The 25968-nt window shown below is 36.6% G+C and overlaps 2 protein-coding genes across 3 annotated transcripts in view; one reads left to right on the top strand and one right to left on the bottom strand.

Moving 5' to 3' along the window:
• The window catches only part of PI4KA (phosphatidylinositol 4-kinase alpha), a 64246-nt gene that overhangs the window by 24496 nt on the left and 13782 nt on the right, over positions 1 to 25968 (bottom strand). Inside the window, exons 14-27 of one of the 2 annotated variants that reach the window (XM_049804085.1) lie at positions 25434 to 25566; positions 24657 to 24752; positions 23723 to 23906; positions 22881 to 22984; positions 21692 to 21860; positions 17866 to 17916; positions 5079 to 5187; positions 4402 to 4538; positions 3352 to 3485; positions 2254 to 2336; positions 1908 to 1978; positions 1666 to 1790; positions 1116 to 1197; positions 325 to 408 (exon numbers count right to left, since the gene is read on the bottom strand). In XM_049804085.1, coding sequence (XP_049660042.1) covers positions 325 to 408; positions 1116 to 1197; positions 1666 to 1790; positions 1908 to 1978; positions 2254 to 2336; positions 3352 to 3485; positions 4402 to 4538; positions 5079 to 5187; positions 17866 to 17916; positions 21692 to 21860; positions 22881 to 22984; positions 23723 to 23906; positions 24657 to 24752; positions 25434 to 25566 — 1562 coding nt within the window. The remainder of the gene's footprint in view (positions 1 to 324; positions 409 to 1115; positions 1198 to 1665; positions 1791 to 1907; positions 1979 to 2253; positions 2337 to 3351; positions 3486 to 4401; positions 4539 to 5078; positions 5188 to 17865; positions 17917 to 21691; positions 21861 to 22880; positions 22985 to 23722; positions 23907 to 24656; positions 24753 to 25433; positions 25567 to 25968) is intronic. The other variant, XM_049804086.1, reaches the window with a different exon arrangement.
• Positions 6583 to 14917, top strand: SERPIND1 (serpin family D member 1). Its single transcript, XM_049804087.1, has 5 exons — positions 6583 to 6688; positions 7942 to 8813; positions 12623 to 12896; positions 13878 to 14022; positions 14422 to 14917. Exons 2-5 carry the CDS (start codon positions 7958 to 7960, stop codon positions 14611 to 14613), a joined length of 1467 nt encoding a protein of 488 aa, XP_049660044.1. The 5' UTR covers positions 6583 to 6688; positions 7942 to 7957; the 3' UTR covers positions 14614 to 14917.

Here is a 25968-nt window from a genome sequence, read left to right as displayed (position 1 = left end):
CAAGAGGCACTGCTTTTAATAGTCTAATAAATAACATTGGGAGCAAGGCAGGTTGCAGCAACACGATACAGTTAAGATTTTCTGCAACAATTAAATGTACCCTTGGTAAGCAAAGAACTGTCATGCTTAAAGTAAAAAAAAAAAAAAAATAATAGTAAGATTCAGAAAAACAGAAATACCAAATTCCATATTGTATTAGAAAAACCTTACCTAGGGGAGTATTTTTAAGAAAGGACAATTCAGCGTGGCTCACTAATTTATCTCCTTGGCATAAAAAAATCAGGCATTATTTTGTTGTTTGATAAATCAAGGAGGGCCACCTACCTCTCTGGCTTCATGTGTGTCAGGGACAGTTATTCTATATGGAGCATCAGGAATGTCATAGTATGGTTGGTCCTTATGAATGTCCTAAACAAAAACAATTATCAATTCTCAGTAAGATAAAATTCATCAATCAGTTAACTTGAACACTACAGGTAACAGTCTCCTCAAACAAGAAGTCTGGTTTACCAAACCTTTTTGCTAATACTAGCTCTCAAAGTCAATCTGAACAGTTCTAAGAAATGTTTTTTATTCCAGTATAAATAATTTTAAAAATCCAAAGCCCCCTCCTCAACATTAAGTACAAAAATAAAACTCTATAAAGCATTTCCACCTTAAAAAATACGAATATGTAATAAATCTAAGGAATATGGATACACATACACAGACTGGAAAGAATATAATCTGACAATCATAATTCATAAAAAAACACAAACCAAAAAAACCACCACCAAACTTCTATTTCAAATGAGACAGTTTAACAGTTACTACCCACAATGGGTAATCCTGTGTTTTACTCTTCATGTTAAATTTGACTTTCTGAACTACATTTGACAAAAAAATCTCTAGCACTAGTTTTGCTACCTATGAAACAGGGGTGCAAATGCACTCCTTACTTTGCAGAACTAATTTTAAGGTTTTTATCAATCTCAGTGATGATAGCAAAAACAAATTAAGAACTCAAATAAATATCAAATAAATGCAAAACAAAGCAAAAAAAATCAGTTCTACTAAAGAAACATGGAAATAGACATTTTATTTCCCTAATAGCATCACTAAACAAAGGAACTTACTGCACTAAGAGACAGTGACAGTGTCTGCAGAATATCTAGCATGGTCTTCAGCACAGTTCCACTCCACAGTAAGTGAGGAAATCTAGAGCAAGACAGGATTCAGAAACGTAATAACCATGGATAGCCGAAGAAGGAAATTATTTTATCAAGAAATGGAGCTGCTCAAAGAGCTAGCTATATACATCACTAGGTAAGCTCATACTCAACATAAGTCACAAAGCTTGCCATGGCTCACAACAGCCTCGCTCAATACAGAGTCAAAAGCTCTCCAAAAGCAAGCTAAGGAGACCTATTTCATAGGAATTGAGATTGCATTTTTTTCACAGCCACTTTGGTTTCCTCCATCCATAGGAATAATAAGCAGACACAGACATTTTAAGCAGGGGTTTCAGAGGCCAGGTCAAAAAAAAACTATTGAATGTTATTTTTCAAGGAGATGCTTCAGCGGAAGTACCAGCCAAGAAATCCACTTGACTGTTGTCATCAATTACATAAGTAATGACTAAGCAGTCAATGTGAAAAGAGAACAGAAAATGAAATCTACACTCACTTATCTACCAGACCAGATAAGTATTTGTCTGCAACTCTCCTGATCCTCTTGTGAATGTGGTTAAAATTCACCAACAAGAACTGAGCATGTCTCTCCAGCTCTTCTTCGTTCTCCTTAGTTTTAGGCTAAAAAGCATACCAAAGAGAAGAATGAAGCTCTTAAGGAAAAAGACAAGCACACTTTTATAAACCAAAATGAAAATATTTATACAAATTTAAAATTTTAGTTTCCATGTAACCTACTTTATCAGCCATCATTGTCAGGAAAGCTTCAAACACCTTATCAGCAACAGCTATCACACACTGCATCATGCCTGAGGAATTGAGAGAAGTGAAGGTTTGATTACCAGAATTACGTTTGCTTTATAAACCATGTTTAACAGTTAAAAAGTGTTTATGTTTACTCAGCCAACACTGCACCAAGCTGTTTCAAAACAAAACCAGCATTCTTGGCAAGATTAAAGCAACAGCCATCTAGTGAACATGATTAATTTTGTTATACAGTTGCTTGATTTGTTTTAGTTTTGCATGCCTGGAGATAACTTCCTAGTATCTCAAGTTGCAAGATAACCTAGACAGCTAATCTTACCAGATTTGTCTTTTTGAATTGCTTTATCCTCAAAATAGCAAAACATGACTTGGAACCGATCTTGGTCAGTTGAACGCAACACCCTAGGAAAAGAAGAGTTTTGAGGGTTGGGTTGTTTTGGGTTTTTGTTTTAGGTTTTTTCCTTTTAAACATCCTCAACACAAATCCATGTGCTTTAATGTCACAGTACACAACACACATATGGTAATTGTTCATTTCATGAATTTTAAGTCTAATAAGTGTGATGTCGCTATTTGTTTCTACATTGAACTAACAGGGCTTGGATCATAAAATGCTGGTTTGTCACTGAGACAATAATTTTCACACCTCAGGAGTGGGAAACCTTATGATGATGCACTTACACAATCACCACCAACATATAAATACAGTACAATCTTTGGCATTTCTATAGGCTTTGCATTTGTTGAATTTGCATATGATGGAAATATCACTTATTAAAAAAATTGTTTCTAAAATACAGCCCAGATGTTTCTGGAAATGATTCTCCCGGTTGTCAGTTATTATCAAAGTAAAAATGCGATGGACAAGTTTCTTCCTACTTTCCTCACTGCTAGACCTCCACCTCAGCTTTCAGCTATACACTTCTTTGAAGAGCAGTAATAAAAACACTTTTAAAGGAAAAAAAAATAGTCTGTGAATTCAGTATGTTTGATTAGTACAACCTAATACATACTATTGAGGGAAAAAAAGTACACTACAAAAAAATTTTCTCAGCTCCTACATTACACTAACCTCACAGAATATGCAAGTGTCTACACTGTCCTTCAGGGGTGTAAGCACAAGACTCTGTGCAGAGGATACTGCTTGCAAGATATTCTTTTAAAGAACCCTTTTGTCCACCTTCTATTAGTTCTTATACAGAGAAGATCCCATTTTTGGGGGCCTACTATATTATTCCGTCCTTTTTATCTACCCCAGAGGCATTTTTGCACAGATGAATTCCCAGTCTTGAAATCTTCAATAGAACTAATGTGACTCAAAACACTGATTCTCATTTATCTTAGTGTCTGGCAATTCTGACTTGAACATACGCTGTTTTTTTTTTTTAATTCATCAGTGAAAAAAGTATATATATACCTCATATACTCTAGGCGGTAAACAGAAAGGAGATAGGTAGACATGGCAAAGTCCAACTTATTGATCAACGCTGACACTTCTGGAGGAGGATCCAAGAGATTTATTATGGTACTCCGCAATTCATTTAATTCAGCCTAGAGATGAATACATGAAGTTATCTGAAGTTGGAGTACTATATTAGTTTGTTTTCTGAAAACATTTGCTTTCAGCTATTACTTTTTAACCTTTGCAAGCAATATGCCAGGATGTCTTTGTCTGCAGACTAAGACCAACCTGCTCTGACTCAGCAAGCCACGATTCTTCAAATACAGAATTAAACAGAATTAAATACTGGAGTCAAGCTCCCTGCTGAAATAACTGCTAGTTTCCATGCAGTCATACCAATGAAGAAATACAGTTCCTACACTAAATGCATGTAATTTTGATCAACATCAACCTTGCCCAGCTTCTTAAACTTCGTGGGTCTGTTCTCACAGATGCCACAGAACTAAGTATCTAGGCACAATGCAGATTTCTGTATTATTTGGGAGCCAAAGACATTTCATAAGCTGCAACTCTTCAACCCACTTCACGCTGCTACCACAGAGTCCTCAGTTAAAATCTATCCTGCAAACACTAGGGAGAGAGAAGTATCCCAGTACCAAGCCAGCAGATAAAAAGGGAAAAAGCTCACTTAACATGTCTTTGAACATTTCTTTGAAAGACTGTGTTGTTTCCTTCCAAAGTTTGTTGTTTTGGTTTTTTTAAACACTGCAAATTTTGTCTGTCTGATACAAAATGGATAAAACCCCCCCCCCTATTAAAAGGCTTCCATCTCCACAAAGACTTGGTTTCTACACCTAATCAAAATAGTGTAGCTACCACCCTGAATACTTGTAATAACATTCAATAAAACTAAACGCAAGTCACTTATGTACACTGTTGTCATATTTTTCACTAAAAGGAGGCAGGCTGAATGGGTATTGTGCTATTTCAATAAATCATGGTTACTACATCATTTAACACTGACAGACATTATAGAAGGTGATAATAGAAGAAATTAATTCTTACAGAGGTCACAGTATCATTCTTCATGGCAGAATTGTACTGAAGAACAGATCGAAGTGGTTCTTTGCTGGGAAATGTCAGTAAGGGAGACTTGGTGGCAATTTCACACACACCTTCATACCATTCTTCCGGCCAGAGACCTGCAGCACAAGAGGAAGGTGGGGTGAGGGAGAAAAACGGTATTAGGATTCACAAAGTTAACTAGCATCATCAAGCTTTGTAATACTTCCTAGGGCCAATTTTTCATGCACTTAAGCACAAACACTCACCACAGGTGATCCACATTCCAAACATAGTAAACACGTTTAGGTAATTCCAAGTGAAATTTCTCAATGGGTAAGAAGTTTCTACTTGATTATTGTTGTACCCCATGTGTCTGATCTTCCATTTTGGGAACTTAGCTATCAAAACTCATACTTAACTAAGGCTAACTGCTGTATTAGCTTAGAAAAAGAAAACCTAGGTACAAGAACAAGTTGTACTGTGCTCAATCTCACAGCAAAACAGAGCAAAGCTGTAAAGAAATCCTACCAGAGAACTGACATGTAAGCTGTTTGTTTTGTAATGTCTTTATGCCTCTAATTTTATTTCAGCCTACAGTGAACAGTTTGCAGTTACACTTAGATTCAACAAGAGTTTAAATGTGAGCAGCAATGTTGTGCTCTCAGAATTTATACTACCTGATCCTTCCACAGCAAATCCCATCAGCACTGAATACAACCAGAAGTCACGGAAGAGCTTTTGCAACCTGGGCTTGGCCTCCTTGATGGGTGGCAAGCGTCTAGTGAGCTACCAAAGAAATAAAAATTAACATTAGAAAATGGTGGGAGTTACAATAACTTAATTCCATGCTAAGGAATCAATTCACATACCTTCCTTACTATGATTTATGAAGGTGATATTCTTTGTCACCTATGAAAACTACTATTACATTACTATTGTTATACTGAAGAAAATTAGATCTTGTTAGAATATCTGAAATGCTAACATTTGAGATGCCTGAAGTAAGAATTTCCTTTGTTTTACACAGGAATTAATACCATGCTGATATGTATTCTCTTCAGAGGTTACTGTAATATTAGCATACTATCAACTGCAGAGAGGAAGAGACCACATGGTCCTTTAAACTGTGTTGAAGACAATGCCATGTCCCTTTGCTTCAGTGCAAAGGAACTCAAAACCAAATAAATATTAGCCAAACATACTTCTGGTTGCTATTGTTTATTGGCTTTGGGGAAATACATTGAGGCACCAATTGGGGATCTTTCATTGTTTGCACCCACGCACACAATGACATCAGTTCTGGAGAATTTACTATCTAAACAAGCAAGTAAAAGAGCATTATTTTCAACACATTTATTAAAATTCTCTGCTACTTTTTGCACAAACAGCTGCTACCACTAGAGGAGCACAGTTTATATTCCCCAGCCAGCATGAAACACAATTTTAGATAAATTTATGTAACAAAGCTCATCATGTGTTATCTTAAAAAGTGTTAGAAGCACAGGCAGTGTTTAAAAAGTGAAAGAAATGGCCCATTAATCTGTGAGCTTTAATCAATATGACTGTGTATTATTATTGTAAACTTTATTAAGAAAATGCTAGATTCTAACCTAGCTTGAAGAAGTTTTCTCTAACTGTACAATAATTCCCTTGAGGTAAGACAGCCAGCAGTATTTCAGTGAAACCTTATATAAAGCTTACTTTGGATACATTTGTAAATTATGAGGCAGATTGTTCCTTAAAAAAAAAAAAAAAAAAGAAAGAAAAAATCCCTCTATTATAGTAAAATTAATCTGAGTTTAAGCTGGTAAATAGCACTATGGTAAAAAGTTGCTTGTGCAACGCAAATGTTTGCACCAATATAAGACTGACTGAAACAACTCGACCATCACAACCACAGCAGCCTCAACCATATTTGCAGTAATATGCCCCCTCATTTCAGCACAAAATAGCAGCAACATGGCTTTTACTAGTCATTAACAGTCAAGTTTATGTGCATGCTTGACTTTCAAACTTTACATACATGCCAATTTTTGCTCAAAGATCTTCCTCAAAAGTGAACAAGTACCTGCAAAGCCATAAAAGTAGTTCAACAAACATACAATTCAGCAGAGATCACTAGGCAAGGGAGGGATTTTGGCTGACGAAGTAAGTTTAGCAGTGTTTGGTTTAGAGAATGTTTACTTTGGGAGATACACAAAAAACTAGCGTCAAAGTTCAGATTTAAACCCTGCCATTCCCCTTACTTGAGCTATTCAACACATCCTTTCCGTACAGTGGCTTAAAGGTAAGCTTCATTTACATCTTCTGTTATTTTAGGTTGATCTGACCAAAGACATATATATTGCAGAGTGGGGGAATGTTTTGCTTGTTTAAGTGCAGCTGAGCAATAATTGAACATTGGTGAAGACGAGAATGTAAAGTTGGGAACTACAGACAGCAAATTCTTCTATGCCAAAAGCAGAAAACATTTATCAATGGTTACTGGACAGAGTATCTCAGCCCTAAGGGCCTGACTTCTGGGGGCGGGGAAAAAAAGTCATGAATTTATGAAGAAACGATAAGAAAAAGTGACTCAAATCGTTAAGTCACAATGTAAAAACCATTTTAAAAGCACCTTCTGTGGATCCTTCCTTGCTGCAGAAGAATTCATTTTCGGTATGGGATAATCACCTTTAATGCTTTTAGGATTTCAGTTCAGGGAGAGAGTTTCAAAAATTAAACAGTTAGTTCAGTTACTTCAGTCCTGCTACAACATGTCTGAAAATATCTTCCTTCAAGCACTGGTTTTATTCACAGATGTACAGGTATGTATACCTACATATTTTACTTCTACAGAACAGCTCTTTGGACTACTTGCTAATTTAAAAAACATTCTAATCAACATCATAGTAACATTTTTATTTTAACAGTGCAGTCCTGCTAATGGTATTTAGCACAAATGCACATCTTTCTCCAGGTTTGTTGCCAAATCCCTAGATCTCCTTTATTCCATCAAATTTCAGCTTTGCTTTTCCAAAAACACTCTCATAAAACTCCTTTTTTTTGTTGTAGCTACAGATTGTCTGTTTTTCAAATTCTTCAGTACATCTCAGCCTTCTGGTATGCTGCTTCAGTGGATGCCTAGTCCCTCCTCCTACCAAGCTCAAATCTTCAAACTTATCTTCACGTCATATTTTTAGCATAAGCTAGTAACACAGTTAGTACACATTTTAAGTGCTACGGATTTATAAATAAGGAGCCCCGCATATTTTAGGTAATGTGTTTGTTACTGCTGAAACATGCCAATAATGACAATTTCCATGGGAGCAGGAGGTCAACCAATTCTTTGGCAGGCTGGAGGCATTATGTAAGCAAAACTGATTACCAGTAAACATATCCATCAAATTAAGCTCTGTTCCACTAAAAAAACCTGCTGTTGAATAAGGTAACTATAGACCTTCTGCTGTGGCAGAATTCAGCGTGGACCTAAAATTAGGGAATAGATAACTAAAATTCAATTACCCTATGCTCTCTCAGCTGTGTTATGTTGTCTTCCAGGTTTTGACCTGTCAGAATGAAGTTCCTATTTCATTTGCTTGCCCTTGCTCTCATCATAACCTCCACGTTTGGTGGAGTCAAGGACTTCACTGAGCATTTTGAAAGCCTTAAAGATGCACAGCCACATGAAAATGGGACCTATGATATGCCAAACTTACCACCAGAGTTCCACAGAGAAAACACTATCACTAATGACTTGATTCCTGAAGAGGAGGAGGAAGAGGACTATCTAGATCTCGACAAGATACTGGGTGAAGATGACTACAGTGACATTATTGATGCTGGCCCATACATGGTTTCTGAAATTCAGCAAGGAAATATTCTTGAACTATTCCAAGGCAAAACCAGAATCCAGCGCCTCAATATCCTCAATGCAAACTTTGGCTTCGACCTTTACCGCAGTGTGGCAGACAAAGCCAATTCTTCAGATAACATTCTCATGGCTCCTGTTGGCATTTCCACTGCAATGGCTATGATTTCTCTGGGTCTAAAAGGTCAAACTCAGCAGGAAGTATTATCTGTTCTTGGCTTTCAAGACTTCATTAACGCCAGCACCAAATACGAGCTCATGACTGTTCATAATCTCTTCCGCAAACTCACTCATCGGCTATTCAGGCGCAATTTTGGTTATACACTGAGGTCTGTCAATGATCTTTACATTCAGAAGGACTTTTCTATTCTGAATGATTTCAGAAACAATATGAAGACATACTACTTTGCTGACGCCCAACCAGCTGATTTTTCAGATCCCAACTTCATAACTAAAACCAATGAACGCATCTTGAAGCTGACCAAAGGATTAATAAAGGAAGCGCTTGTGAATGTAAACCCTACAACGCTAATGATGATTCTTAACTGTCTTTACTTTAAAGGTAAGAATCTGTTATTTCAATCTTAGCAATGGATTTTCTCAGTTCACAGTTCACTTCACTTGCATACTTCATTAGAATCCCAGACTGAACTTAAATCTAGTTTACAGTTCAAAAAAGCCTATCAACTCCCTCATTAAGAAGAATGTCTATTATTAGCCCATTTTCACGTTTCTGTAGCACACTGACGTTCCAGTCATGCCCTGAAGTTAGTGGGTATTGTATAAATACAGCAAATACTTATTACATCCAAAATCTTATAGCCTAAAAGTGAGACTAAAAAAAAGCAACATATGAATGCAGAATAGCCTCAGAAAGCATAAGCTTTGTAGGAGTCTCAGATGGTGAGGTTAATAATTCATGTGCAAGTTATTAGTCACATTCAGTCCTGCTTCGAGTTATCAGCTTCACTGAAATGGTACAGTTGATTTCAGTTAAAACACTTAACATTTGTGAAGTATTCAGGATTCATAGGAATGACTATAAACTATTTCATCTTAAAGTATGTATACTTTTATATGATCAGAGCATGATTCTTGTCAACAAGCCTACACAGGGGACTGAAGAGAATAAGAAAACCAGTATTCTTCTACAGCTAAAAACAAATGCATTCACCACTTGCAATACTTCAGTTCTTTCAGTATGAACTGCCTGCTGATATGGGCTACTACTTGTATCACTACAGGCTGAACAGTTAAAGAGGCTTGAAGTAAAGACTGTACAATAATTCTTATCATAAATCCTTATTTTCAATTTCTTTACACTTAAACTAAGAGCCTGTGGTGAGATTTTCAACATTAGTTATCTGCCTCAGGTTGAAAGTTTGATAATTTTTCAACAAAATTTTAAAATGATATTAAATGAGCAAGAGGTGGGAGGTGCCAATGAAAGAGGGACTAAGGAAAAAAAGGAAATCTGTTACTGACTGTTTAAGAATAAAATCATATGAAGGTGACTTAAAACACTGGTAAGGAAAGACAAATTAGCACAAAAGAGTATCAGTGTTTGTAAGTACAACATACTCCTTTCCATAACTTATAAAGGAATTTCTTTTTCCCAACTATGTCTCTGCTTCCAGGAAACAAATGCTCAAGGGCTCTCTTACACCTGCGTTCTCAGCATTTGATTATAGAAGCTTATGGGAACACCATTCCTATAAGTTTATTAAATGTACCTTTTCCCACTCACTTGCAAGGTGTTCCTTCCTTGCATAATGCCACTTGTCTCTTCAAAAGATCTGAAGCAGTCATTAGCATAAGATCCAAATAAACCCCTATTCTGAAGTATGATCCAAAAGGGACTTATTTGTGTCCTTAAGTACATCTCTGATTATCATATCATATATTAAATACATGGCTTTACTGTCCATTAGACCATCCTAAGAGAAGGATTATGCAAAGTAAAACAGATACATAATTTTTTCACAATTTGGTCAAATTTAAAATACCTTTTTGTTTTACTCTGAAATTATTAAAGATTTTTGCTATCTCAAAATAACAAAAACAACACCAAAAATGCAATAGCTTTACTATTGAAACTCTTGAGCCATCATGACCAAAAACTTTTGGCTTTTTCTTCTCGCCATGGAGTCCTGTTAGTCCAAATTGCCTTGGTGCTGTCTGCTGAAGGCTGTAATTTCTAACACTTAAAACCAAAAAAATCAATTCTATATTGCTGTCTTACATTCTTTCATCTTACAGTGACAGTCTCCTGGTAATTCCATTTTGAGTGGAACTGAACATTTAAAAAGCAAGTTCTGCTCCTGCTTTCCTAGTTTCCCCATGAGTCCTTCTGGACATGCTAGTTTTTGTCCACATCTTTCTATTTACAATATTTACACTGTCTGTACCATTGCAGACAAGCTCTGTTAAGCCCTCAGAGCTAAGAAACCTATAAGTAGTCTCAGCTACACAGAAATGCTCAGTACAAGTGATACTGGGTAATGGGATACTTGCCAAACACCGTGAAGTCTCAAGCTCCTTTTACATTAAATACTATCAAGAAACTATTGGAAACTCTTCACATTGGTAAGAAGCAAGTTTTGTCTTGTATAGGTGTCCAGTCTACCTCCAACTGAGATCTACACTCCATTCTGCAGAGGTCCGAACAATCATTTATAAGCTTCCTATCAAGTAGGAGCTGGTTATTTTAGCCATGGTAGATCACGGCAGCTTTTGATAACTGACAAATTTTGACAAATCCAAAACTGCTCCTACGAGATTCTAGTCACGAATGCAAGAGAGAAGTCAATCATGGAGACAACTTCTGCCACCACAGATGGATCTAAAAGACATCTTGGTGGGAAGATTCAAACCAGGAAGCCACAAAAGTCAAAGTGGCAACTGCTTTCAGCTGACCCCAGAAGACCACATGCCTCCTGCTGGAGAACAGTACTTTACTCCAAGACAAAGACATCTGCAAAAGTGAGGTCAAGAAAAAAGTTCTCCAGCCCCTCTCTTTTACTAGGAAGAGCTGATAAATGTCTCCCTCAGGTGACCACAGTGCTGCTGAAGCTCCCCTGACCCACAGCAGCTTTGTGTCTTTAGCTAGCTGGAGTCCTATACCTGTGAATTCTGCTCCCTGAAGAACAGACAGAAGTTAGTTTTTCCCGAGAAGTGAGACAATTTGTTTGGGAATAGCATAATCCATTTTATATCCCATTCCCTTCAGAATATTAACCACAGTCTGATCACTTCTCAAACTGCTCCCCATCAGCCCAACATACAGAGAAACTATTAGAATGAAAGTTGGACTTAAGGCTTTTTTTCTTACTTCACAGTCAATTTGGCAAAGTCAGATTAAGGATCTCAGCATCACTTGCAACCTTTTAAAAAAAAAAGTTACCAATTAAGGTTAAATTTGTAGTCTCCACACAGTTACAGCCACGCTCCCCAGCTACCTGCTTGTCAACAGTGACCTAAAATCCACAGTTTTAACAGGAAATACCAGTAACCCTATTTCCACTATAAAATCCTAGCTTTGTCTGCTCGTTAAGAAAAAAATAACAGTTTTTTCCAAAGCCTCAGTTCTGACAACAGATCAATAGGAACAACACTTTAAAAAAGCACCTTATTTTACCCAGTCGATAAATATTTGGGGTACCCAAACAATCTTCACTTAGAAAGATTCAAACCCTGATGGCAAAGCTTTCAGGGCTGCAAAATATGTTGAACTGTATTCTTTGGGCATAAACCTGTCAGATGACAGGCTCATGTAGGTGTGCTGAAATCCCATCAAACTGGGTCATAAAATTAAGCAGTCAACACTCAAACTCTTCAGGATGTCTTACGACAGAAAGTTAAATGGCTTGAATGGACTAAGTCAAGGTAATACCTTCAGCATAATATCTTTTATGCAAAATGAAAACAGTCATTACTTAGTTTGGCATTTCTGATGCTTGAAACAGTCTGGTTTCAAGTATCAGATCTCTCAGAAAATACAACTGTCAGTTGTTTTGCTAGGTGCAAACCCTGCCAAATATTTTCCATCTGTTTGAACTTTGTAATTTATAGGCTCCTTGTGGAAAAAATAGTACACACCAAGCCCTTTCAAATTTCCAGTTTGTGTTTACCTGCCTTTGTAATTCAGAACATTTAAATCAGACAAATGTTAAGTTAGAAAGAAAGCCAGGAATTTTAAAGTCACTTTAAAACTTGTCTTCTTATTCAGGCTTAATTGAAATCAACAATCTACTACACTAATTCCCAATTCACATGAGTTAAAACTTAATGTAAACTGTTATTCTGGGAATATTTTATTAAACAAGGATCTTGGGGTTTTTTGTTTATCTGTCTTCTGCATTGTATTAACAGGAACTTGGGAGAATAAGTTTCCAGTGGAAATGACCACAAAGAGAAGTTTCCGACTGAATGAGAAGCAAACAATAAAGGTTCCTATGATGCAGACTAAAGGGAACTTCCTAGCTGCTGCAGACCCTGAGCTAGACTGCAGTGTGATCCAGCTCCCATTTGTGGGGAACATCAGTATGCTGATTGTACTTCCACACAAACTCTCTGGCATGAAAGCCCTAGAAAAGCAGATAACACCTCACGTGGTGGAAAAATGGCAGAAGAGCATGACAAACAGGTATCTGCCGAAAAGTACATCTTGCTTAAGTCTTAATGTATTTTCTTGATGAGATTGGTAAGGGTAAGTAAAGAGCACAGAAGATAACATATGATATTTTGATTAAAAACATTAAACCTAAACAAAAAACCCCAAAAGATGGATTTACTGAATCAAAAATAAGGACCAGTGATATCTCAAAATTTAAATGCTGTCAAGAAATGAAGGATGATCGAGGTGGAAAATTCTAATGGGAGTTCTAAAATTCTTTCTATTAAGTAGTTAACGTTGTAGATTTAAAGAAAAAGTTATTACTGACAAAGTTTACAATGAGGAGGAAAAACAGGACTATGCTAACAACAGGCTATTTATGCAGAGTAATCTCAATCATATGGAAAGCAGCCTACGTTCATTTCAGCACTATGCATTTCAACATATCTGTTGTGTAAAGGGACACATTCAGTAATCAACAATGGACATAACCATTACGGGAGAGAGAAAAAATCAGATGGCCTCTCTTGTGCAAGATGACAGACTAGGTGATATCTGTCTTCAGACTTGATAAAAAGATAAAAAGAACTGATTTGATGTGCTATTCAGGAAGCCAACCTATTTCTATTGTATACATTAGCTGACAAACCTCCAGTTTAGTACTCCAGAAAATCTGACAGTTCAACATTTATTACAAGCATATCCAACCATGTACTGAACTGCTCAAGGCTATGTATCTTACACACACAAATAATGTAAATCATCGTTAAGTGAAATATTAAATTACAAACTAACAGTTTTGGGACAGGAATTAATTTTTTAAAACACAGTTTAAAAGTAATGATGCCCAAGTTTTGAAAGTAAAAGGACAGTAAACAGTCCTGTATATTTCTGTGTCCTGCTTGCTGAAGACAGCAAAAAACCCAAACCACAACAGATATGTAAAGCAAAGGAGTCATGCAAATATGTATCTCCTTAATGATTTTTCATTTTTGTTTTTATTTTTACTAGAACAAGAGAAGTGGTTCTGCCTAAATTTAAGCTGGAGAAGAGTTATAACTTGATTGGTTATCTGAGATCCATGGGAATAGAAGAACTATTCAATGAAAAAGGCGACTACTCTGGTATATCAGATGAGAAAGTCACCATTGACAGGGTATTTACTCCTATTTTCATTTCCTTTCTGATTAAACTATATCACCTGAAAACATGGCAACACAGTAAAAATAATTCACAGTAAGTTAAAATAATACTTTTTCTTATCTTTCTTGGAGGGCATAGGGATATGGGTTTCTCTGCATGTCCTTGACTATTCATATAATGAGGAACATGTTTAATCAGACGTCAAAGGCACTGAAAGCATTGTGGTCAGTCAGGAACAGGCTTATTCACAAACCAAACCCAAAGGATTGCTGCCACATAGGAGTTACCAGCATCACAAGGGAGCCACGTGCAGAACATGAAGAGGGGGAAGGCTGTGAGCATATCATTTGAGTACTTACAAGATCCTCAATTTCTTTTTTGTTTGTTTTCCTTTTTTTGTTTGTTTAAACAGTTCAATCATCAAGGCACAATAACTGTGAATGAGGAAGGCACAGAGGCTGGAGCAATGACCAACGTCGGGTTCATGCCTCTTTCTACTCAGATTCGCTTTATTGTCGACCGCCCCTTTTTGTTTCTGATCTATGAACATCGTACCAGTTGCCTCCTGTTCATGGGTAGAGTTGTCAACCCAGCCAAGTTTTAAAAGCAGGGAAGACCTTCAACAGGCTGTTACACGTGGGCTATATAATTACGCATTAATATACCAGTATCGTAAAGGAATTTTTATTGTTATATTAGCTAACACAAAAGCCACTGGTATCACAAGAAAATACATTATCTACAGGTAGTTTCACATGAATGGACTCATAGCAGTAGATAATTTGACTGCAATTTAAAATGGTTAGTGGCATGTATCGATACAAGTGTATTAAAAAAATAAATCACGAAGTAACTTACATGTGTTCTACTTCAGTGTTTAAAATGTAACCAATAAAATATTTAGACTTATCTGGATTCTTGGAGTTTAGCTCTAAATTTGTGCTAGGATGCCTATTCTTAACAAACAGGCATAAGGAAATCCTGAATACCTGATCAGTCCTAGAAGCCCAAGTCTCTCCTGGGTATTTTACATAATCTAACTTGAAAAAGATTAAGTGTCTACATTCTTTCTTTTGCTTGCATTATTTAACATTCAGCAGACCTACACACCATGAACATTATGGACCCATGTACCAAATAAGAGGAGATAAAAATATCTTGGAGGAATGAAATACTAATGGATCCACTACTTTTCCCCAACCTAACTGGTATGGTTTCAATACAGTTCTCTCATCTTCACCAGTACAAGCAGTATCAGAATTAGCCAAGCAGGTAAATTATATAAAGATCCTTAGAATACCTTTTGTAGTGAAAGCACCTAGCAAAATGCTCTTTTTACCAGCCCAGTATCACCTAATCCTCTCTACAAAAAAGTGTGATTTATAGCAGTCACAACATTTGTTAGGAATTCAAATACACTCTTCATACTTGATTCAGCGGACAAAACCTTTCAAGACAAACTAAGACTGTAAACTTTCTGAATCATTCTGTTAACATGAATGCTGTACAAAGCCTGTTTCACGTTTGAAAAAAAGTAAAAATTTACCTGAAGTCTGTAGCATATTACTACCTACCCAGTACAAGGAACAGAGTTGCATCTTACATTCAAGTTATTAAAGCCAATGAACATACTCACCTTTGCATACCTTCCTTTGCATCATACATTTTAAAAAGAGGTACCTCACAAGCCAGTGATGGTATTTTTATTAATATTTGCTGTATCAAATATTGTATCCATCTAAATATATTCATATTATAAATCTATGTTAGCAAAAATATGCAAATTAAGCTATAAACCAACAGTTGTTTTAAGGATTAGGAATTCTCTTAAAAAGGTGTTTTCCAATATTAAGTTTAACTTAATTCATTTCATTTTGCTTTTATATAGTGACATTTGTAATTTTGCATCTACTACAATTATTTGCACCCCCCTAGAACTTTTTAACGTGACAGCCAGTGAAATATTGGTATTAGATGATCCAGAGCTGATATCAAATAGGAAGCTCAGATGTTTCTCTATTCATGCCTCACACTGTGCTTGCTTACAAGCCCACTAAGTGGGGGAAAATTTTCAGTATTGAAGGTTCACAACAGAAATTATTAACAATCATATACACATTTTATTGTTTTATCTATATTCAAAAAAATTAAATATTCATGCTCCAGATTTAACTAGTTTATCAATGATTAAATGAGATGGAGCATCAAAGTATGGGGGTTTTGAGACCCAAGTAACAAGAATTATTCAAGAGAAAGAACTCAAGCAGAAAAGCAAATCAGCTACTGCTCAAAACTCATGATCTTCATACATTGTGCAAGAAAGTCAAATATTTGCTTCAACAACCATAATGTAACCATTAACTCTTGCTTCAGATTCTGGCACTATCTGACTCCATTTAAAGGTCACATTGGTTAAGAAAAATGCAGTTATCACCAGCTATTCAGAACAAATATATCATCAATAAAAATTTGAAACAGAAAAGTACTTTCATAACTTTTAAATCAAGTCTCTAACAAGTACTAATCTTTTCTCAATACGCAAGGAATGATCTTGCTTTCACTCAAATTGGTGCTGGCATTACTAATAGCTGAAAAATACTACCCACTGGAACATAATCTCTCAACACAGGACTAGCTAGTTCATGCAAAAACTGAGCACCTATTCAATAACAGCAATGCAAGACTTTTATAAACACATTTCTGTAAAGCTACGATCTGGCCCTTGGGATCACTGGTGAATTCAAGAAGAGCCTATGTTGGAAACTGGTGGAAAAGACAGGGGAAGGAAAGAAACAATTATTTGATCTTTAACCAGTGCTAATTTTAGGCTCCTCTCTTTGAAAAGCTTCTGTAAAGAGGTCTGTGAGGGCAAAGTATGAAATGAATGATTTTTTCTGTTTGTTAATGGATGTGCAGTATGAGCAAATTACAAGCAGGCATGCCTACTGCAAGTATGTAATACATTTTCGCCTTCTGTCCCACTAGCTGTGCAGGAAAAGCTCCAGAGAAGAATTCAAGTTCAGGAGGGAAAAAGTGACATGATCATTTTTTTGTTCTCCAGTAAGGTTAAGTTTGTCTATGGATCTTTCAGACATTTTTTGTAGAAGCTACAGCAGCTAGGCAACTAGTGCTACTGACTTGGAAACCCAGCTTGGACATACCAAATTTTCTGTTGGAGATCTAGAATGGTTGCACTTTTTGACTGAATTAGTAGTTACACTTTGTTAAAAAAAATCCTTTTGCCCCAGAAAAAGCTGTCATCTGAGACTAAAACCAGATATACATCAAAATAAATGAGTCTGGAATGGACATCAGTGTACTTGCCCATTTCCTAAAATGCTTTCAGCATGACAACCAATTCTAGTTTCAGAAGACATAGGACACTTCCTCCCTTTCCTCAATGATTCTTTTTTTCTTTTCCTTTTAAGAAGTAGAATTCACTGTGCTGCCAAACTAAGATATATTTTTAACTCTGTTTCTATTAACTTTTGTTTTTCACTTGCTCCTCAGGCCACACATACATGCTGTTTATTACATTGCATGCCAAACACTATTCAAAGAAATATCCCCTGTGGTATTATTTAGCTCATGAATCTCTTGAATTCATGACTAGCAACGATCTAACTCTCAATCACAAAAAATTAATTATTTTAAGAGACATGTCATTATTAAACAAATCCTTACACCCCTCTTTGAGCAAGAAATATTATTTTACAATACTTGGATTGTATTTCTCTTGGATGCTTACTTCTGCACTAGTTGTTGATCAAACCATTTGACCATGAAATAGCACCGGTATTTGATATATGCGAGAAAAATTATTCTGTTTGCAACAACCCAACCATTGGATACTCACCACAGCAATAACAGGAATAAGCACACCCAGATTCCCTGCGCTACTGGAGGCCTGGAAAACAAAAGTTAAGTTATCAAAACACCTACAAAACGCATTTCTGAAATACCTGCTACAAGACGTATTTCAAGCATCAAACATTCCTACTGTCTATGCAAATGAAAACATACATTTCCAATTACAGCTCTGTATCTTGCAAATAGATGTGCACAAGGTGACCAAGAGAGCAGCCCAGACATCCAAAGGACTGGGACACCCAGGAGTCTTTCAAAGCAGCTTTTCAGGTGGCTGCTCATAGACTGGGATGTCCCTCATTGAAGGGTTGTTTTCCATTTTCTAATGGATCTTGAGCACAGGATCTTCTATATTTGGAAGTCAGACACTATGCCTTGACCTAAAGTGCAGGAAATATGCATCGATACCATGTCTACTCTGACATCCAACAACTGCAAGAAAAATGCTCACATTAAACAGGTGGCCACAGAGAAGCATCAAATGTTTACCAAAAGTCTATTTTTACTACCAAAATGAAGCAAAAAAATAACAAGTCTGTAAAAAGATACCATATTCAAGAACTTATTTAAGCTGGGTGAGCAGCCTTTTTCCACTGAAATGCAAGAAGCGTAAGGGAAAATAAAAATTCCTTTGACTTTTTAGGACATTTTTAATTGCACTCTCTGCAACAAGTGTGTTTGCTCTTGGCTAAATACAGTGTTTAAAAACTGAAAACATTCACTGTACACAGCACATTGTCCCACACCTTCTCTAGTAAGACAAACAATGACAGCACAGATACTGTGCTTAGAGACATCTCCTCTCTAAAGTCTTTCCCTACCTCCCATATCCCACCATCTTGGATCTGGGAGGGAAAGAACTTTCCAGCTTCCTCCATACAAAAGAAAGACCAGGTACAGAGCCCACTGGTCCCACAGGAAGAAGGCAAGGCAGATATGCTAACAGGGTAAAGCTCTGCATAAAGTAGAATAAACCAAAAGGAAGCTAAAAAAAAAAAAAAAAAAAAAGAAGAAGAAAAGTGGGGAGAGGAGAGGGCACCAAATAGTCTTCAGATGAAACAATAATGATCCAACTAAAACACATTTTAGTTATCTTTCCTGTAGTGTCCAAGATAAAGCAAAACAAAAGATGGACGCTTAAATATTTTGAAGGGAAAAAAGAACACCACTCAAGTCACTCTAAGGGCTTGGAGCAACTGGAAAAAAAAAAATCACTATTTTTTTTTTGCTAGCATCAGGACAGTCCACTGCACATGGCAAACTGCTGCAGAGTGAGAGTAGATATGCAAGCTAAGATAGCCAGAACCCAGGACATGACGCCAACAGATAGAACTGCAGAAAACCCACTTCTATACTAGCATTTTTGTTATAAAAATAGATTATCAGACTCTTTATGATAATATATGGCACTGAGGATGAAGGATCTTCCATCCCTGGGCATACTCAGGGGACATTCCTGTTAACTACCAGCAATAGGGGGGGGGGGGGGGGGGGAAGAAGAAAAAAAAAGTTATTTTTCTTCCCCTCATAGAAGCCACTTTTGCATGGTTGAAAGATCTGATTTAAAACAGAACAAATAGCCACTGAAGCATTTTAATGCTTAGCAAGAAAATTTAAGTCCATTATAAGGTATGCTGAGAAACAGAGAACATAAGCAATCAATCTGACAACTATCAAAGAAAAAAACTGCTTTTGTTTGGGAGCACAGCATGTGCAGTGTTTTACCTACTTTAACTCTTCTTGGAAATCAAGTAACCCAGTCTTCAGAATACCTTTCTTAACTTTTACTCTACATTGAATAAAGAGTGTTCTCGTAAAAATTGCTATCAGTATCTTCATAGGAAAAGAAACACTGCCTCCTAGCTCAAATCCATGTTAAATCAATCATGTATTTTTCAGTTTGCAGGCAAATTTAAGTCAGTGCAGGAGTCTGTCTCCTATAGTGATTACAAAACTGAAACAGTGGAAAAATATCCCTGAAAGGAGGAGGGTGAAAACTAACTTAGAAGCGTCATTTTAGAGCAATGTTTACAATTTGGTTTTTGCCATTTCAGCTTACTTATCTGTGGTTAAAAGAACCTATGAAACCCATGGAGAAAGATTTTCCACCACAGACTTCATGAAAAGCAGATTCTAGACATGTCCTAGGCCCTAGTCCCCTTTTAGGAGAGTTGGAATTCCTGATTAAATGCAGTCTATCTTCAAAGCAAACAGATTCATTTCAGAGGGATTTACCAAGAGACTTCACCCATTACATAAAAGGATAAAGACAAAACTTAGCACTACTAAGCAGCATGCACAGGAGGAGGGAAAAAAGAGGTTAAAAAGACAAAAAAACCAAAAACATTGTTCCCCTTAGTACTTGGAAAATGTGCCTATTTCAAAAGGAAGTGTTACTATCTGCTCTAAAAAGCAGAGAACAGCTCCCAAACCGCATCTCCAAGAAAAGCTTAAATTTCCACTATGAACACACTTGAATTATTAATATACAGGTGTATTTTTTTAATATATAAAATCACTATCAAACACCATGAGTTTTTAAAAGTTGTCCTAAGGAAGTGCTTAGAATGCATTTGAACACTAGGGAGGAACATAACCAGAAGGTGGCTCTGATTTTTGATTAGTAGGAAACAACCACACTTTGCTTTTCAAATGATAATATAAATCTCAAGAGTAGAAGTCAAGGTTAAAGCTTGTTTATGAGTACATATAAGAGCAAAGATGAGAGGTATTGTGGGAAAGGCTGAGATTTTAGTTTGCTGTTTAAATAGAATAGGCACATCAAGTACTCTGGATACTTTATTGAAATGGGAAGAAAAGCTAGTGTGAAATGAGGTGAAAAAGTCTTCACATAAGAAAAAAGCAGAGAATTCTGAATGAATAAAGTAATTTGCATATAAAATGCTCCTGCAGAAATTTAGCTAGCATTTAAAGACATGCTTCTTCTGGATCCCCTCACAGACTTTTAAAGGACAGTATGTATTGAATTTTACAAATCACAATTAAAAGCTGCGTTTAAGAAGAACTCTATTTTACAACAAAACCACTCAAATTTGCTTTTCTGCAAAGTATTCCTACCATACAAATCAGTCCAAGAGACAAGTCTCCTCTTTCTTAGGAAAGCTTTTTGAATAAACTTGCTCTCTAAATAAAGTGCTCCTAAAATTCAGCAGAGATTTTAATTAAATCTTTAATTTTCACTTCACTGCACTGTTTCCATTATAAGCCTAGACAGATAGGCTTGCATCAGCTTGGATCTTGGAAAAAAATCAAGATGCACGCGCTCATAACAGCAACTCAGGATTAATCAGAATTACATCATCTGGCTACTTCAAGCTGGAGGTCGGACTAGGTGACTTCCTGAGGTCCCTTCCAACCTGAGTTCTCCGGTGACCCTATGACACCACTAAAATTAGAAGTAGAATTCTGTCACATCTAAAGACATTTCAAGAATTAGTAAGAGGAGTTCAGTAATCAGCATTCTGTATTTCTCTTTGAAGCTCTGCCTCTAACAGCTGAACACTCCAGACAGTTTACTTGGCCTCACACAAAATCAAACTCAGCTGAACAATAGGTATACCACTCCTTTATCTCAGATATATACACAGATTATTTAGGTGTTCAAAAGGAATTACAGATCTGCACTCATATTCCATGATCAGAACACATTCTTAGGTTTAAGGAAGCGTGATTTTTTTTCTCTGTGTGTGTAAGGGCATGGTTTTGGTTCAAAAGACACACAGAAGACTATGTTTAGTAGTGCCATCTGTATAAATGCACAGCTGCATACTATTAAAAAACAGTAAATATCTGACCTTTAGTGCCGGTCCTTTTTCACTTGCTCTCTCACTAGCTCTCTTTCCTTCTAGCCCAAGCTGAACAAAGAGTTCCAGCAAGTTCATCAGTAGTTCATCCACAAGGTGTTCTCCTTGAATATTAGCAGCGATGTTAGCTAGGGCATTAATGACTGCTAAGGAACAGTGTCTGAGAAGAAAGAACAGTTATAAACAGCAGTTCCTCAAAGTTTTATATTGTCAGTGCTTTCTTCACAATGCTTATAGTAACTCTTGTAATAAGCCTACTGAGATTTTCTTCACTCGGGTTTTTTTTGGGGGGAGGGGGGGCGTTATTTTTTGTTGTTATGAATAGTGGCACAACACTTTATTGATAATTGAAATGCAACCAGTATTAAGTGAAAAATTATTTGTAAACTTTGCCTCTGGAGGACATTTCATTTTTGATGCTACCATGGCCAAAGAAAATTACTTTCCTGTAGCAGATATGGCTACAGACAAGAAGCAGCAAAGGGCTGTGCTTCTGGATTAGAAAAGCTCTTGAGCAGATTCAGAACTAGTATCAGTTATTGTTAAAGTTGAGATTGCTTTGGGTCAGACAGCATGTTAAAACATATTGACAGAAACAGTCTTCTTGGTTACTCACATACTAGAATTAAAATATATCCAGCCTACCCCAACTACCAACGAAGTCAGTCAAAATCTTTAATTATAACAGGGACTAAAATGCATACTGACATACCAAGAACTAAATTGTTAATGGTTTGCATTTAATCCCTAACAAGTATGGGAACCACATTTTAAAAAAAACAACAACAAAACACACACACACAAAAAAAAACAATGGAACTTCATTAGCTTTTCTAGGCTAAAAGATTAATTGCTCTAGTTAGAGATAATGTAAGTCATCAATGTTAATTATCATTTACAAACTCCTGGGGGGGGGGGGGGGGGCCGACAGGGGGGACGGCAGGGAAAGAGTGTGAAATCAGTACTACCTGTAGTGAAAAACATTTTTAGGGATCTCTACATTATGAAGTGCTACTCTTTTCAAACTAATATATTACTTCTTAACATCAAAGAAAAAAGAACAGTACTATTTATAACCTCATTATAAAACTTAAACTGGGAAAAAGTTAAAATCCCTGATGTAGCATAAAGGATATTTGATACAGTATTCATACATTTAAGGGACACAGCTAAGTGTTACCTGTATCCATGATCCTTATAATCTTTTGTGGCAGAGTAAACAACTGAGCTTGCTTTAACACTGATTTGCTGAAACAGATTCCACACCTCCTGGTAAATATATTGCTGTAAAAAAAACACAACAAACAAACAAAAACCAAAAACAAAACCCCAAATCACTAAGTAGAGCTTATTGAATACAATCTCCTTAAAGAACAATCCTGTAAAATACACTAAGTATTATGAAGTTCTTCAGATAGGTATCTAGTCATAGTCTGAGCAACAGTTTCAGCTTCCATAAAGCACAAAGTGAAAGTGCTTTCATTAGTGGTTTTAATTGCTCAAATTACACAAAATGTATTAAGTTCTTTAACTCCACCTTCCTGATGGAAAACTTTTTTCCAGGCTTCCGAGTTCTGGCCATTAACTGCTTGCTCAGAGGCAAAAATTATATTTGGAAATGGCAAGTCAGTTAATCCTTGTATGACTGAAGGCGGCTGTCTGTACTGCTATGAAAAAAGATAATGTGCACCTATTCAGGACATAGGCCAAGTTTATAAACTTCTTAACTTTTGAAAACATTGAGTTTGGTGGGTTTTTATAGTTGGGTTTGTGGGGTTTTTTTTGAAAAAACCCCACTTTTATGATTTTCTGTGGTGACTAATCTTCCTTACAGGGACAGCATCTTACACGTTATTAATTAGCTTTTGTTTTCTGATGTCACAGAGACATGAGGATTGTACAAGCACATACCTGTGGTGAAGAAAGAAAAAACTTCTGCAAATGCTGTTTCTAAAATACATTCCTTTTAACTAAAGGAAAGGGATCATGAACTGGCACTCTCTTGGCCAGTTCTTTCCTTACATTTCCAGTGATGACCAAGCAGCCCAGCTGATCAATGATAAGTACATCAAGATGAGAAGGTGGCTGGCAAAACTTCTGCTGTAAGATCTGTAGGATGGGTTCCATCATTTTTGGGGTGTCCCTCAGTGCTACTGCAATGTGCCCTAGAGCACGAATTGTGTGGTCAGGAATCAAATGAGCCTCCCTGTTACAAAAACAAACAAAAAACCCCAAAACCAGACATGTAACTGTTCAACAGTTATCAAGACCTCCAAGCATGGTTAGATTTCATGTAAGAAACGGTTCATATACTAAATTTAAACATCACTAACACCTTTAATATTGCCACTCTATATACCCATCTACTCCTAACATTAACATTAGAGAAACACTTGCACAAGTTGGTTTTCAAAATAAAAAAAAAAAAACAAAAAAACCAACCCACCACAAATTCACTATCCAAGAAACCCACACTAATCCATGAACAAACTGTTCTAGAAACAACAGTGAAAAGAGTTAAAAGTGATCTGCAAAACATTAAGACATGACAGTCAGACCAGGTATGATAGGACCTCCCCTTGGAGGTTTCTTGTTGGGTCTCTTAAAAATGAAGCAAGTCAAATGCCACAAGTGACAAGCTGTGTCAAGCCATAAAAGATAGCTGAAGCCTGAAGGATACAACAGAGAGAGCATCACTCAATCTAGGACTCAAAATTGGCTAATACTCACCAAAGGTTTGCTGATTCAATCAGATAAAAACAAATCCATACCTCTCAGTCTGAAAACAAGGGCTCAGCTCTGCAAAGATTTGCATGGGAAGATCCTGACCCCACATACAAGCTCACTAATCTCAAAAACACTTAATTCTAAAATAATGCTGCCTGTGCTTATATCTTAGAATAAGCTTCAGGTTCACTGAGTGAAGGAAAAATTGGTTTGATGACTAACAACTTACTTATCACTCTCTTGAGAGATGTACAGACGGTTAGATAAACTGGCAAGAAAGGCCTCAACAATCACTGAATCGATAGTCAAGCCAGCTTTCAGGCACCTGGTATAACAATGAACAGAAAACTTCTTAGAATAGCCAGAGGAAAAAAAAAAAGAAGCATGAATTAAACATTTCACATTTTACAACTGTAAATGCACACCAGGTATAAGGGAAAAAAGTTTATACTGAAGTATAAGAACTCATTGCCTAGGAACACTGCAGATTAATTTTAAAAAATGAGTGGAGTTTCTACCACTGCTTTCTCCAGCAACAATAAAGATGGGGATATGCAGTAAGGTAAATTCAGAATCCACTGCTTTAGAAACTTCAGTCCCTTGTCTCTAGTGACCAACTATTTGTCTTCCCCCCAGCTTTCTGTAGCTGTCTAGAAGGGAAGAATAATCATTACACTGCCCACATTTGAGTGCATAACAATCATTCTGTTACAGGAGGCTCACTCAATATGATAATCCAAACAGAAAACAAAAACCCTGCTGAGTATCAAAATGGTGGGTAGCATGAATTACATATGTGAGAAGCAAAACAATGAGACTGAATTATTACTTTACAATTAGGACATAAACAAAACCAAGTGATGTCTGCAGAAAAATAAAGTCACGATCAAAAAAGGCAAAAAGCCTTTATAGTAGTACAGAGCAGCACCTTCCAAACAGTCACAATACTTTTCCACTAGGGTAATAGAACACATATTCCAACATATGGTGGAAATCTCTCTCTTACCTGCAGATGTTGTCTATGGCAATGTCACGCAGCTGCTCATACATGGATGGTTGACTTTTCTTGCCAGGCATTACATTTAGAGTGGACTCTGAATGCTCGTTGGTTACACTAATTTTGATGTCATTACCACCTACTAAGAACACAGAGCATGGAAATCAACACCATTTGAAATAGCTTTTTTCCCCCAAGATGAGAGCACACAGGCAGAACAGTATCTGGTGAGTGCAAAACAGCCTACTTAACAGCTCAGAGCTGAGCTGAAGAACTTTGGAAGTGCATGTGTTGTCACTAGCTATGCAAGATACTACTGCATTTAACTATTCCTAAACAATTATTCCTAAATTTAGTCACCTTCAGTTCTCATTTTACCTGTTCTGCTTTAGCATTATAATACTGCTTTTGCATTAGCAAGTGATTTAAATTGAATATTTTTATCTTTGGAAATCATAACTTGATATTACAACAACGACAACAAAAACCCTGCCAAATGCCATCAAGATGGTCAAGGGGCTGGAGCACAGGACCTGTATGGAGA

The sequence above is a fragment of the Accipiter gentilis genome, chromosome 7, assembly GCF_929443795.1.
Source record: "Accipiter gentilis chromosome 7, bAccGen1.1, whole genome shotgun sequence".
NCBI classification, from domain to species: Eukaryota; Metazoa; Chordata; class Aves; order Accipitriformes; family Accipitridae; genus Astur; species Astur gentilis.
This window is presented reverse-complemented; position numbering and strand designations above follow the sequence as displayed.

Coding starts and splice junctions, on each gene's coding strand:
- SERPIND1 (XM_049804087.1), top strand. CDS start 7,958: ATGAAGTTCCTATTTCATTTGCTTGCCCTTGCTCTCATCATAACCTCC. Junction 8,814..12,622: donor TAACTGTCTTTACTTTAAAG/GTAAGAATCTGT, acceptor TTGTATTAACAG/GAACTTGGGAGAATAAGTTT. Junction 14,023..14,421: donor AGAAAGTCACCATTGACAGG/GTATTTACTCCT, acceptor TTGTTTAAACAG/TTCAATCATCAAGGCACAAT.